The sequence below is a fragment of the Manis javanica genome, chromosome 13 (genome assembly GCF_040802235.1).
Source record: "Manis javanica isolate MJ-LG chromosome 13, MJ_LKY, whole genome shotgun sequence".
NCBI lineage: Eukaryota > Metazoa > Chordata > Mammalia > Pholidota > Manidae > Manis > Manis javanica.
The window spans coordinates 10,560,699-10,575,689 of record NC_133168.1 but is presented as its reverse complement, the minus strand read 5'-3'; the positions used below and the strand labels follow the sequence as shown (position 1 = coordinate 10,575,689).

General features: G+C 38.9%; 1 protein-coding gene across 3 annotated transcripts in view; it reads left to right on the top strand.

Annotated features, from left to right (window-relative positions):
- The window catches only part of FHL5 (four and a half LIM domains 5), a 42,570-nt gene extending 27,786 nt beyond the window's left edge, over positions 1-14,784 (top strand). For all 3 annotated transcript variants that reach the window (XM_017681401.3, XM_017681400.3, XM_073220942.1), the window contains exons 3-6: positions 249-423; positions 1,384-1,553; positions 5,286-5,472; positions 10,378-14,784. In XM_017681401.3, coding sequence (XP_017536890.3) covers positions 249-423; positions 1,384-1,553; positions 5,286-5,472; positions 10,378-10,541 — 696 coding nt within the window. In that variant the 3' untranslated portion in view covers positions 10,542-14,784. The remainder of the gene's footprint in view (positions 1-248; positions 424-1,383; positions 1,554-5,285; positions 5,473-10,377) is intronic.
- The last annotated feature ends 207 nt before the right edge of the window (positions 14,785-14,991 follow it).

Sequence of the window (14,991 nt, the reverse complement as noted above, 5' to 3'; positions counted from 1 at the left end):
AAAATTTGAAGAAACAGGGTAGAGCCTATTTATTTTCCATGTGTCTTTAGTGACCAAGAAAACTCCAGGCTGCAGCTCTTAATTAGCCCGGAAGAGTCTCCTCTTTATGGGAAATAGTATCAATACCAACACTCCCTCAAGCTACCAGCAAAACCAACCGGCACCAGAGCCCCAAGAGTGTTTTGTCTTATAAAATGGTCTGTTTTGTAGCAAACGTATTTAATTAACTTTTATTTGCTGTCTCTTAGGATCTTTGTTACAAAGGCCGGCACTGGCACAAAGGATGCTTCAGTTGCGCCAAATGCACTCACTCACTGGTGGAAAAACCCTTTGCTGCCAAGGATGAGCGCCTGCTGTGCTCTGACTGCTATTCCAGCGAATGCTCCTCCAAGTGCTTCCACTGCAAGAAGCCCATCATGCCTGGTAAGTTCCGAGCAAAATCGCTCCGGTCTCTAACTGACGAGGCAGTGCTTTGAACTCAGCCCAAGCATGGGAAGACTGCAGGAGCTAAGCTTTCTCTGCTTTTTGAGAAAGACATGTTTCTTGCTATCTCTCCGTTTTAGTCAGTGTACTTTAGAAATAAAAAGATTATTCTTTCTGTCTTGAATGGGTTAGTTAAAGTTTTCTTTGGATGTTCATACACCTAATTCATAGAGACATTTTGAATGAGAATCTGAGCCATAGCATAAAAAAAATCTATAACAATAATACTAACACTGCATTTAACACCCTGTCCTAAGCATAACCAATGGCATTGGAAGCAGAATCCATCATAGGACAATGGTGTCAGCCATCATTTTGCAGCTCAGGGCAGACTGGTTGGTGGGTCAGTCAACTTCATTCTCTCTTAGGGAAGACAAAGATCCATGCTAAACGCTGCACTTGCAGGCAAGCACTAATTCTCCTGGTTTTGATCCTCCTCTCAGTCCCCACAGACAGCGACATAAGAACATGCTCCTTGCATTTTCTTATATTGGATTCAAAGATTTATAGGAGACTGTAACTACACAACACCAACCTCAGGTGTTTGTGCCCCGGGCATCCTAACACCCCTGCAATGATTATTATGGCCCAGTTTATCTAAACCACAAACAGCCTTTTAGAGTCTCCATTTATAGTATGTCCATGTCTCAAAAGTGTTGCTTACACAGCACAAGAGTTTTCAGTAAAAGAGTGATTCACCACCAGCATGTCTCAATTCTGTTTTTTTCTTTTTGCAAATAAAAGGTTTGGAAACCAACGAAACACCATTTTTCTATGCAAACAATGAGCTTATCATCTTAACTTACAATACATTTTTTGAGTAATTTGACAAATCTTTACTTAAAAAAAAATAAAGTTACGCTTGATTTGCACTAACAGGTTCTTCCTTTTGGGGTACAGGTTCCCGCAAGATGGAATTTAAGGGAAACTACTGGCACGAAACCTGCTTTGTGTGTGAACATTGCCGACAACTAATAGGAACCAAACCTTTGATTTCCAAAGAGAGTGGCAATTATTGTGTGCCGTGTTTTGAGAAGGAGTTTTCTCACTACTGCAGCTTTTGTAAGAAGGTACTTATCTAAGAGGATGGAGTTTGTGGAACCTTCCAGACAAGTCCATCTTTTTCACCATAAAACTCCACCCAGAACATGAATTTAATATCCTTTTTTTTTCCCCCATGCAAGAGACTTTATTCTCTGAAGGAGAGAGTGGCTGCCCCCAGGGAGAACAGGAGGACAGAGACAAAGAGAGAGACAGACAGACAGACAGAAGGAGAGAGCAGCAGAGACAGAGAGAGCCAGAGAAAGGGCAGCAGAGAGACAGACAGAGACAGAGAGGAATTTAATATCCTAATATCTCAAGTGATTTGATATTCCATTCACAGCTGTTATGCAAGATTTCATGTATTCTGGTAGATGGCACACGTCTCTCTTTGAATACAAAATAGTTCTTAGAATATAGTTTGATCCATTTAATTTCAGGGAAATACGGATTTGTCTCTCAGAGTGACTAAGAGAACCCATTTAACCAGGATGCTTAATTCTTCACATCATCTCCCAGCCACAACACATGTCTTCCTGGCTTAAAGCTTTTATATTTCTAAAGGTAGAAAGGCAGGCTCAAGAGAGTGATGAGATCGTAAGGGTAGTTCATTAGACAGAAAGACAGACAGAAAAAAAAAGACTAAGAGCTTCAAGTGGTTTCCTTTACTTCCTGTTCCAGAGTGTCACGTGGCACCTGTTAACTTGGGTGCCTATATCCTCTAAGCTTGTATGTCAAAAAGTCACTCACCTCTGTCACCTTGATTAAACCTGTCTGTATTCCATAAAATACGTATGGTGTTTCCCAAGAACATCGTATATATTCTGATATGTATGATGTTGGCCTATCAGGCATCATACATTTAAAATAAACTTCTAAATTGTTATCAGAAATCTAAATCATGAGAATATACTGGATTAATACAGTAGTTCCTAAACATTTTTGAGCTATAGGCTACTTTGCAGAAGTTTTAAGACCATTTGTATATTTGCGTCTGGGCAGCCAGACGTCTCACTACCTATTTCTACAAATACATATATAAACACACATGCACACACAGTCATTTCCTACATATATTTAAAATACTAGAACTGCATTTAAGGAGGAACCAACAAAATCCTAAGTGATAATTACTAAGTTACACTATAATAATGGCCAAAAATTGCAATTGGTAATAGCATGACATGAACCATCTTACACCTGGAGAGGCCCATTACCCCCCCAGAAGCACTGACTTGGAAAATGATTTTACAAGCAACAGTCAGACCCTATGACCCTGTGACAGATCAAGCTCTGAAGAATTAGCAAAGTCAATGCATTTAGAAACGCATGCTGGAAATAAAATTTATCTCACTTAAAAACAAGATTTATCTCACTAATGTGAGGGACAACTACGTTGGCCATTTTTAGGTGCAATGTTTCTTAAAGACTTACACTAAAAGAGTGAAGAGGTGTGTGGGAATTACGTTAAAATCATTTATTGGACGCACAATATAAAGTTTCTTCTGATGTTATAGATATTTTAGATGGGATTTCTCTAGTACATCGGTGCTGAACACTGTGTGAGGCTGAGGCCCTGGCATTTCCCAGGTTATGGGAGCCTGTCCTATATTTAGGACATGATTTGAATTCACCAAAAATTTATGAAATGTTTATACTGGGTGGCCGACAGATCACAACATGCCAGATTGTTTTCTATTTAATTTTTAAAACCACAAGTCCTTTAAAGAAACTTGGATATAAATGTTTCTGACCAAGATGGTCCAATCTGAAGAAAAACGATTTGTTTCAACCCAAACCAAAGAACAAATATACAAGAAAATAACACGGGCGAAAACTATTCAACAACCAGGCCCTTGGAACTTTTTCCATTGACTTTATTTTGTGAAACTAAAATTTATTTCTACTAAAAAGCAAGTAAGCTCAAACTACAAAGGCTTTGAAATCAAACTCCTGAAGTTTCAAGCAGAGTATTCTGCAATCCATTGGCTGATGTTGACTGAGCACAAAATCATTAAGCCTCCATTTTGCCAAAGAAACTTGTTCTAAATCCTGAGATCAGTCAGTGGTAGAAACCAAGCTTAGATACCAGACTTCAACTTAGCCTGTCTGCGTCTTCAAAGGAACATAATATTAAGCAAACTATTTTTAATGTTTCAGAGTTTTTTCCCCCTAATTAACAGTCTTTGGGGTATATATCCAATTCTGTTTTGCTGTGAATACATTTTTCAAGTTTTGAATCTTTTAAGCCTTGCCTATTAATCATTTGACCAAAGAAGTCGAAGGAATCTTGAGTTCTGCTGTGCCCTTGGTAAGGCATTTGAAGTCAGTAGGGGATGTTTTAAATTGCTTTAGTTCACACACACCATTATGTTTCCCATTTATTTCTTTAGAATACTATGCTTTTTTTCTTTTAAAAGAAATAATTTTTCTATCAAACATCCTCAACTTTTAAGATATTTATTGTAAAATTTAAAAATGTCTTTACAATAATCTTTTTAAAAACTTCTATCTCAGACAGCAATTTTTAGGTTGTCAGCAATAAGATGGCTTAGAATAGGTTTACATTTTCTGTGTCTCGTTAATTTGTATACAAAGATTACAGAAACCACCTCAGATACCACATTGCTTCAATCATTAGAAGAGATATACATGGACCCATTCCAAATTCCACAGCCACTCCAGGAGCACAATAGACGTGGATATGAAAAATGCTATGACTTATAAATTGCTGCCCAAGAAAAGTTATCCAATATTTATCCATCCAATTCTAAACAACGATGTATCAGTCTTTTAAAATGTAGAATCTATGGATTACACTGGTCTAGAAAAAAATATTATTTTATAGAGGAATAATAAGCATCTCTGACAAAACCCTGGCATGCCACACTTTATGATGTCAATGTATAAACAGCGCTCATCACTGTAAGTCCTGAAGCCAAAGACCCCATTGCCACAGCACTCCAACGGCGCTAGATACAGTGCTGCGGTTGCTTTCCAAACATGTTTTCCCTCGGTGGTTGTTCACTCATTCAACAAGGACTTAACTGCCTTTCAGTGCAGAGTGACCACACCTGGGTATTCTGTTAATGGTTAAGTTGGTCAAGTAGGCAGGCGGTGAAATCCAGCTGTGTGCGTTTGAATGCCAGCTCTGTGTGACCCTGGCAAGTGACTTAACCCCTCTAACTCTAGTTGCAGCTCATCTCTAAACAGGGAAAGGCGATAGTCCCATTGGGTCGGCATGTGGAGAATCCTGAACAGGTCATCCCTTAACGCAGGGCTGAGGGCTGAAGCACATAACGGTGCTGAATAATTCCATTCACCATTGTTACTGCCGGAGGAAAGCTTTCAGGGAAAAGTTGCTTTTTCTCAGCATCCTTAACAGTTAGGCATGAAAATTAGAAAACAGTGTAGAACACATATTAGCTCTAGTGGAAGATCTTTGAAGACCAACAAGAAAGTTCGAGAAAGACAAGGCAAGGAATCCAGAGCCGACGTCTTTTTCATCTTCCTGAGTCTTTAATGGCCCTGCTTCTTTTCTGCTCCATTGTAGGAGAAAAATTAGGATATTTCTTGCCAGTTCCACTTACCCCTATAGCCTTTGGCTTCTCATATTGATTCGACAAATCACAGGAAAAAGACATCCTGACATAAGGCGGTAGAGTAGCAAAAGGACCACTTGCGGACATGGAAGGGACACGGGAAGGGTCTGAACTGTGATGGCTTCCGTAGTCACTGACTTTTTTGTGATCCTTTGGCAGGTGATAACTTCAGGAGGGATAACGTTCCATGACCAGCCATGGCATAAAGAGTGTTTTCTGTGCAGTGGCTGTAGGAAAGAGCTCTGTGAAGAGGAGTTTATGTCCAGGGATGATTATCCGTTCTGCTTGGACTGCTACGACCACCTTTATGCCAAGAAGTGTGCAGCCTGCACCAAACCCATTACTGGTGAGTTCTTCAGTTCAGGACAGTCCTACCAGGAGGCCGCAGGGCCGTGTGAATGCTACGGCGTCAAGCAGGAAGTGCAAGTAAAAAATTAGATGACCTTTCCCCGATGTTTCCCTTTGAGATAAACACACATGGGCACCCAAATCTGAACACGAATACTACACAACCCCTCAAGGCAAATATGGAGTGTAGTTAGCGTAGCTCTGCTCTGTAGAAGGTAACTAACACTCAACCTAATGGTACTAACTTATGTAAAGTGATAATTAGAGGGAGAAGGAGAACAGGGTGAGCTGAGAGTCCAGAGAAGACCGCCAGCAGGAGGCCTGATCTAAGCCAGAAATCCCAGGATTTTAGTGGGACAGATATGTATAAATCAAAATCCTGCTAAATTCCAAACAAAGATGAAGGAATCTTAAAACAGAAAAAGTTTTAATTAAATGCAGGTATTGTACAAAAATCTGAAGCTATGATAATAAGGGTAGCATTGGTCAGGAATTAAACTTCACTTTAAGATACTTCCAACAAATGTATTATTCTCTTTCCTCTCTACTCACTTGCAAAAAGTTTTTATTATGAATAGATGAAATATAATGATAGCATTCTGCTGAAGGAACAAAATACATGTGACAAGATTTGAAAATACAGTTGACCCTTGAATATCGTGGGGCAGGACACAACACCCCATCCAAACAGTTTAAACATTTTTACTCCCCAAAACATAACTACTAAAAGCCTACTGTTCCCCAAAAGCCTTACTGATAACTTAGTTGGTTAACCCATATTTTGTGTTATGTGTATTAAATACTGTATTCCAGCAATAAAGTAAGCCAGAAAAAAACATTTTCCAAAGTGTTGCAAAACTCCAGAACATGCCCTATTTCATTTATTGAAAAAAAACTGCATGTCAATGGACCTGCACAGTTCAAACCCCTGCTGTTCAAGGGTTAACTGTACATATGTGGTAAACCGATCCACAGTAAGTAGATTTTCAAGGTACAAAAATGCATTGTATTTTCTTCAGAGACATTTCTAAGATGCTAACGTTACAGTGAGAGAACTGAAGCTGGCATGACACAGAGGAGCCCAACAGCTAGCTCTTCTTGTAGGTGATTTACAGCCACTGCGTCATGTGGCAGAACTGTACTTCCATTCCCCATTCCTAGAATTCTTAGATCATATTTTCATTTTTCAGTTCAGTTTATACTATATAGAATTAAAGATGATTTCATGTCTTTCCTCTCCTCCATCTTCAAATATATCACAAAATTGAAAGTTGGATCTTCTTCACACATCTTCAAAGAAAGAAACGAGTGTCCAGCAAACCCAGACTTGGCAGGCTTTCACTGACTCGCAAGGGGGGTGGTGGGGGTAGAACATTCCCTGGATGAACAGAGATGGGAGCAGGGTCCCGTCTGTCTGCACAGGGCACCATGCTATTTAGAATCACTCACTGGCCCACGGGCTGCATCTGGCTGGCGGGCATGTTTTGTTTGTCCTGCACATGTTTGGAAGCAAGTAACATAAAAGACACCTCTGCAGCCAAAAGTAAATGAAGAGCCTGCCGGGGGTGAGCAGACTGCCCTCCCCTTCCCCCAACGGCATCACTGTCATATGAATCTCTGTGGCTGCCCCATTGTGTAGGATAAGCCCTCTGTGTTCTTCACACCTTGTCTCCATCACTCAGCTATGTCACCTCCCCAGGCCTTTCAAGGGCTCGAGTTGGCAATCGCAGACTATTGGCCTCCAAAGCTTGGGCCCTTAAGTACTCTGCTCTCCTGATTCTGCACGTTTGCCCACTCCTGCAGTCAAGAGAATCAGCCACCATCTCTACCAGTTTTAGTTAGAAAATGGGACGTCCAGAAATGCAACAGTACCTGGATCTCCAAAACCTCTTAGTAGAATCTGCGATCACAGTCCAATAGATTCAAAAGATTCATTCAACAATTTTTCTTGAACTGGTCAGGGAAAAAAGGGAGGCTTTCATAAGGGAAGTAGAAAATTAAACAATGCAAAAGGGGTCTGAAAACTTTCTAGGGACCCAAATGGCTAATGCTGATCTTCAGAGAGCCTACATGAGCCCTGAATGTGATGAGTTTCGAGTGATTTTTTTTCTGATGGATTGTTTCGCATGAAGTGCTGAGCCCAGCTTATTCAGGTTCAGACAGGAAAACCACATTGCACTGCATGTAACATAGGGATGATCAGGAACCAAAGATTTTACCCAAAAGTAATCCAAATACAGGATTATGTATTTGATTTACAATAATCAGTCTTTTGATAATCATTTTAATCTTCTTTGGGCTCTGTGATAAAGAGACACCAAAGACTAAAATGCCAGCCAAAACTTCCAACTCACTTTATTATCTTTTGATCTCATTCTTCCATATATTTAGGCCCTGCAGTAGAGCTTCTTTAAAATTAAGTTATTTGAACTAATGTACCATTGGGAGTTCTCCTACTGCCATATATTTATCTTCTGAAAGTTGCACATTTAAGCAAGCAATATGTCAGCCAAAGAAACAATGTTAGATTATTTTCAAAATACATTTTACATTAACCAAATCTGTCTGTAAGTGTCCAGGTGTAATTTTTTAAAATCCCATCACAATGGATTTGGTTCACTTGAAGTCTCTCCTCCTCTAAGATGGGAATAACATTTTAAACTTTCTGGGATAAATGAAATGACTTGATGTAGTGTGGAAGGCTCTCAGCTAGGGAGTAAACACCTTGACCTTGTCTCTGCCCCTGACCTTGTCTCTGCCCTCTGGCCTTGTCACTGGGTGACCCTGAATAAATAACTCATGTGCCTTATTTGTGAAAGGGGGGATTGAAAGAGTCACACCTTAACTTTCTTACATTTTAATTTACTTTGAGTAGAAGTTTTAAATGTTATGATGTCTTCAGAAAGGGATGCTAATGTTCCTGGTTATGTTCTTTATAAAAGATACATTCAGTCTTAATTGGGTGATATTAAGAGCCTGCACTCTGAAACCCAATGGTCTAGGATTAAATCTCAGATCTGCCCCTCACCATCTGGGTGATTTGGACAAGTGGTTGAACCTCTATGTCAATGTGCATCTGCCAGGTAGGGCTGATGATAATACCTACCCATGAAGGGGAGGTGAGAGTTACATGAGTAACACATGTGAAGGGTGTGGAATAGGGACTGACCCATCTTCAGTAAACGGCAGCTCCAAAAATGATAGCTTCCTATTCTACCAAATTTTCGAGAATAAATGAAGCCAGATAAAACCGCATCCCAGAGACCCATTTCCTAGATGACTTTCTTACTGCAGAAGACCTTCAGGACCTGAGGGCATAAACATTTCCAAAACTGAAAACAGTTTACAACTGTCTCACATGTTGAGTCAAGCTTTTCTTAAATTCCTGCTATCAGATGCTTCTATTTTTTTCTTTATAAAATTCTAGAATTATTTTTACATTTGCCATTTGTACAGGCTTTATTTTATACTAACAAAACCAAGAAAAACTTTGAGCATCAAAGACTAGATGTGCAATAATCAGTTTTATGAACAGGGATGATTTACATATATATAGAACATTATTCTTGCAGCCAGCATAGGAAATTAATTGGTTCATTACTGATTTACTCTTATTAGAAGGTAATGATGATAGTATCATAAATAAGCAAGCCATAAATGTAATCAAGCAAAGTAGAGGGATTTCATGTAAATTTATCATTGAACCAGTAAATTATATGTAAAGACATCAAATAACATTTCTAGGATGGAAATAAGGGCTCATTATCATGTGTAAGGACAGTTTATCTGAAATGGAAGGCTCAGTCACCTTTTTTTGGCTTTACCATTCTAAAAAGAATGTTTGAACATTATATGTGAATCAGCACATGAACAACTTTAGCTCCACTCTATGGATGATAAGTAAATCACAGGGAAGTCACAGCACAAAGACAACTTGAAGAAACCTTGGCAAATAAATAAGGATGCAAGCCTGCGGCATCCCAATCTGTCCCGATCCCTATACCTTTTCTCCTTTCCTGCAACACCTCAAAATCAATTCCTTGGACTGTACCCTGGGTGCATATGAGGGATATAGAAATGGAGTCTCACTGAAGGCTTGAATTCTACTACCTTTCTTAGAAGTGCTGTGGCTCAAGTGAAGCCCCAGTTGATGTGAAGGAAGCTGACAAATCACTTCCTAGAGAGTGATCTTTGGGCAGAATGGTCCGGGTGGCCGGGGGCATCAGATTCACAGGGGTTTGTCACAAGCCTAGGCTGAAGTTGTCTCTGGACAAGATGATAAGGTTGTCACCTTAAGCTACATGATAGTCTGCATGAGATTTCCTTTTTGGGGCTTTTAGAAATTGGATCCCAAACCATAATATGACCAAAGGACTTTATCCTCAGTAAAATTAAACGTGGAAAAAGAGGGAAGAGAAGGGAACTAAAAGTCGTTAAAACATCAGACACCAAGCTAGGGAGCGTGCATTTATTTTATTATACCTTAATTTTGCTTCTATGAAATCATGGTCACAAAGAGAAAAAGGGAAGATATTCATACTCAGATATCACTGACTTCAAAGCCTCTTCCCACTTCCCAGTGCACCGCACTGCACTTCCTCAGCTGTCCAGGCAATCCTCATCTGTTTCCAAACAATCCATGCTTTGCAAACCCAGCTTCTACCTACTTTTGTAGATTATGGAAAAACTTAGGTGGGGATTGGGCTGGATCTCACCTGCCTATGGGTGACATTCCCAGAAGGATGCAGGGCCGCGGGGGGTGCCAGCATTATTTTTTAGGCTACTTGCATCCACCTGAGTCTTTCTCATCGCTGTACCTCCAGGTCCTAGAACAGAACCTGACAGAATGCTCAGTCTGTCCTTGGGAAGAATAGATAATTCCCTTTCTCCAATTCCTTTGCAGGTCTCAGAGGTGACAAGTTCATCTGCTTTCAAGACCGCCAGTGGCACAGCGAGTGCTTTAACTGTGCGAGGTGCTCGGTCTCCTTGGTGGGAGAAGGCTTCCTGACCCAGGACAAGGAAATTTTCTGCCGCAAATGTGGCTCTGAGATGGACATTGACATCTAGAAGTAGACCGTCCTTCCCCCATCTGAAATCCACCCTGTTTTTCTTCTCACTAAAGTTGAAGTCGTTTTTCTCATTTAAGTTTAGAAAATATTAATGTAGAGTTTATAGTGGAAGAGTTTTTGCACACATTCTGATTGAACTGTATTATAAAAGCTAAAAAAAGGCACAGTCTAACACACATGAATATATACTAAATCACAAAGGCACCTCTCCTTGCAAAATACTGCACCCTACTGTTAGAAACATAGCAAAATATCTCTTTATTGTAATCAAGTACGTGACCTAGACCTAGAAGCTCTGGATGTTATTACTGGAGACGTTTTTCAACACTGCAGAGTAAAAAGGAAATTAAGAAATCAAATAGAAAGATGTAGGAAAGACTGATGTTTGCATTCCCGGCTAGCTAGTTATGTAATGCATGACAGGTTGGCTATGAATGGCAGACCAACCGAACTTACCAGGAAAAACTGATTATCAACATCACATTTAAGAATTCTGTCATTTTCTCATTCCCGTTTTGTTCACACATACTGACTTTGGAGTTGAAAAGCAAAGCTGTGATTTGCCCACATCCACACTGCTGCTACAGCTGGTTAATTCCTGTGTTTAACCCATGCAGTCTGAGAATTATGGATGCTGCGTCTCTCTCATACTCTGCATAGGCATAAAGGTGTCCTTTCTCCCTGGGGAAAACAAAACATAGGTTTCAACACATTTTGTATTAACATTTTCAAAACCCGCAGTGACTTTTCTAAATACTTACAGATTCCATGAAAGGTAAGTCTGTTCTTTCAAAAGAGCTAAACAGGATAATCATTGTCCCCAAAGGCAAACCTTTAAAGTAAATAGATCATTAAATCATCGCTTGTGGAAATGAGTTTTAGGGAAGGGATTGAGTGTTGGAACATGACTTTCATCCAGATATCTAAAGGCATAATAGAATGCGTGATTAGCTCTGAGCCTCATGCATTTTGCCTTCTAAAATTACACAGATGATTAATAGGAAGACATAAAAGTGGGCTTTAAAGAAATCTAGTAATAATAAGAACTGAAAAAGAATAATTCACTGCTGATAACTCACGACCTGCAAAGCAGTACAATAGAGCAGTGCAGGCTGTACATGAACCTTCCTCACTGTTCCTCCACCCAGTGCCACCTGCTGCACCCCATGCTATCCAGGCTCCAGAGCTTCAGTCTCCTGCACGACCCTGCGTGCACGCCCAACCAGAAGCAGACATTCTACAAATGAGCAGCAATTATTGATCACAAGAGAAGTAACAGCCTTAGGAAAAAGCCTACCACCATATGTACATCTTTCAACCAGATGTCAATTGATAATGTTTCTACCTAGCTGCCCCTGGACAATATTTTCCATGTTATGTGGGACATATGAAAAACAACCTCTGCTCCCCACAGTAAATTATCACCATTGTAGCATCACTTGGGTGAGATAAAGGGAGGTCAGGAGAAGAAACCCACACAGACATAATATTTTTATAATTGTCTACTCTGATTACTGCATAAGCATTAAAGGTTCTGATTGAAATCTAATTACATGCTGTGGCTGATTACAATGATTAAAATAGTATCACAGGAGATTCAATTAAAATTGTTATGGAAACACAATTTTTGAAACAGTTTAAACTGTAAGGACATTTGGAGATGCTAACAATCTAGATATTAATGAAAGGTCAGACTACATAGGCTCTTTGAAAGATATAGTTGTCTTTTTTTTGTCATTTTCTCATTTTCTCATATTCACATTGTAAAATATAGGCAAAACTATCAGTATTTTTCCCGCATTGTGAAATTGCATATCTGGAACTCACTATACCAATTGGTCTATGATCTAGAAGTAGGAGTGCCTTACATACATGCAAAACCAAGCTAAGTCTGGATAGACACACCACATCGCTTCAGTTAACTCATTATAGGTAAGTATACAAAATGCAATGTTTTCTTAGCTAAACCATTGGTCATGTTTAGGTATTTTGCCTTAGATAGGGTGGGGTGCAACTATGAACGTGATCAGACATGCATTCTCTCTGTATAATTAAAATCACGGAAACATTTCCAAGATAGAGATTTTGTCATCCTTCAATACGTGTACTTATGAATATGTACTTTCGCCTATACATAATGCCACATTCCAAGATGTATTCAACATACACTATGTGCCAAGTTAGAGTGCAAGCTATTGTGGATCTGGGTGGTGGGAGGGTAGACCTGGGCATCAACGTGGGAGTGCCACTCACAGAGATCCTTTCCTACAACTTATAAAAGGGGCCACTGTAGACTAACACACGCATGCAGAACAGCTCAGAAGGCTTCATTAGACTTACATACACACATGGATAAGAGTAAAAATATTATACTGTATACTGTAGCTGATCTGGGGTCTGTAAAGGGAAAGGTTCTCTAACTGGCCTGCCCACAGGTGGAGGGGACCGGCTCAGGGCACAGTGGGCTCCCAGTGGTTCAAGGGCTTACATCTGTGCAGGCAAGGAAGCAGAAGCAAATCCTGTGTGTTAATAACAACCAGATGGCCCGGAAGTAGCAGGGAGACTGTACCAAAGAGCAAAAGGAAATGAGATTGCTTGAAGAGAAAAGGTCAGATGAAGGGAGAATATTAAATCTTAGGAAAAATTGTTTATATTAGCTAAATCAGGCAGTAAAACATTACGAACTATTCTTAAATAGAAGAGAAAGAGCATTAGGGCAGGGTTTGAGGACCACTGTGCTCATGATTCGACCTAGAACCACAGAGGGCAAGTTCCAAAGGCCAGGTCTCCTTACGCAGTAAGACATTTCGTTAGTGCCTCCAGAAGTAAAAAGGTATAAGCATTTGTCGATGCAAGCCAACAAGAGCTGTATGTACTGCTAGAGATGAGTATGCAAGCCAACTAGTCAAAGTATTTTATGTTGTCGTGTTAGAATTAAAGATGAGAAAGATAAGTCCAGAAAAGGACGTCTGTGTCCATGATAATAGGTAGAGAAACAAAATTTCAATTTTCACTTAATAAAATCATAAACATGTAATATTGGAACAGTTCAGTGAAGTGTGATAGGGCTGTTATCATGGGTTCAAAACTTACTAAAACTTTAAAGGAAATATTAAATTATGTTGGCGTAAAAGATTGTAAAATGGTAAAAGATTGTAAAAATGGTAACATTGTCACAAAAGGCATTGCTTAAAAATCACTGCAAAATTTGTTACTGTAAATTAAATATATGTCTGATGATAGTAACGACATTTTTGAGTTTAAGAAAAAAAGTACTTTTAAAATTCACTTTGTGTATCAGTAATAATTCATATTCTAAATGAGAAAATGATTGTTACAGTGTTTTAGGTATATGTAATTGAGCACATAAATTATTCTCAAATACATTTATAGATATAGGTTTATGATTTCAGTTAATACCATTTTTATCTGCTCTACAAATTGTGATTTTCAGGAGTTTCTCATGCTGAATAAATTTGCTTGGCACATATTTCTCAAATTGTTTTTAGAGATTTATTTCATACATTAACTCTGCATGTATGAGATAACTGTAGCATTTCAACGTTTATTATATAAGGGGGCAAGATTACTTTCATCTTCTTGTCCCACCCATTTTTACAACACCCAAATTATATAGTCATCATTTCAGAGTAATAACACGATTGAATTCTGTCTGACCCAAGTAAGAATGCCTCTCCCATTGAACTAGGAGAGCCATATCTGTGCACTTTCTTACAGTGATCACATTTTAAAATATTCTAAACTAGGAAGAACCATTTTATCTCTAATTATCATTTCTGTGATTCTAAAACTATTCTATCAGAGTTCAATTGGATTTTGCTATTTGACTGAAATAGTCATTTGCTAATTTCTTGTTCTTTCTATATTGGAGATAGTTTTTAAATTCTTAGTGGTTTTAAAGCTCATTGGTACAGATTAGTAGTTGCCAGAGGCAGTGGGGAGGGGAATGGACAAAATGGATGAAGGGGGTCAAAAGGTACAAAGTTCCCGTTACAAAGAAAGTCATGGAGATGAGATTTACAGCATGGTGACTATAGCTCATATTGTATATTTGAAAGTTGCAAAGAGAACAGATAGATCTTAAAAGTCATCATCCCGAGAAAATTTTTTTTTCATACATATGGTACTTATTGTGATCATTTTGAAATGTACACAAATACTGATTCATTATGTTGTACACCTGAAAACTAATATAATGTTAAATGTCAATTATACCTCAATAAAATTTCTTAGTGGTTTTGAACTCATACATTATATCCAAAGCAAAATTTGTGTCTGTAACACAGGCCTTTATGAAATTTTGGCTAATCCACACTATAAGTATTAGTTAGGTTCTTTTCAGAACTGCATTAGATCATGAATTCATTTAATACTGCCATGTATTACACAAAGAAATATTTGAAAGAACATCTCTCACCAAACACTTC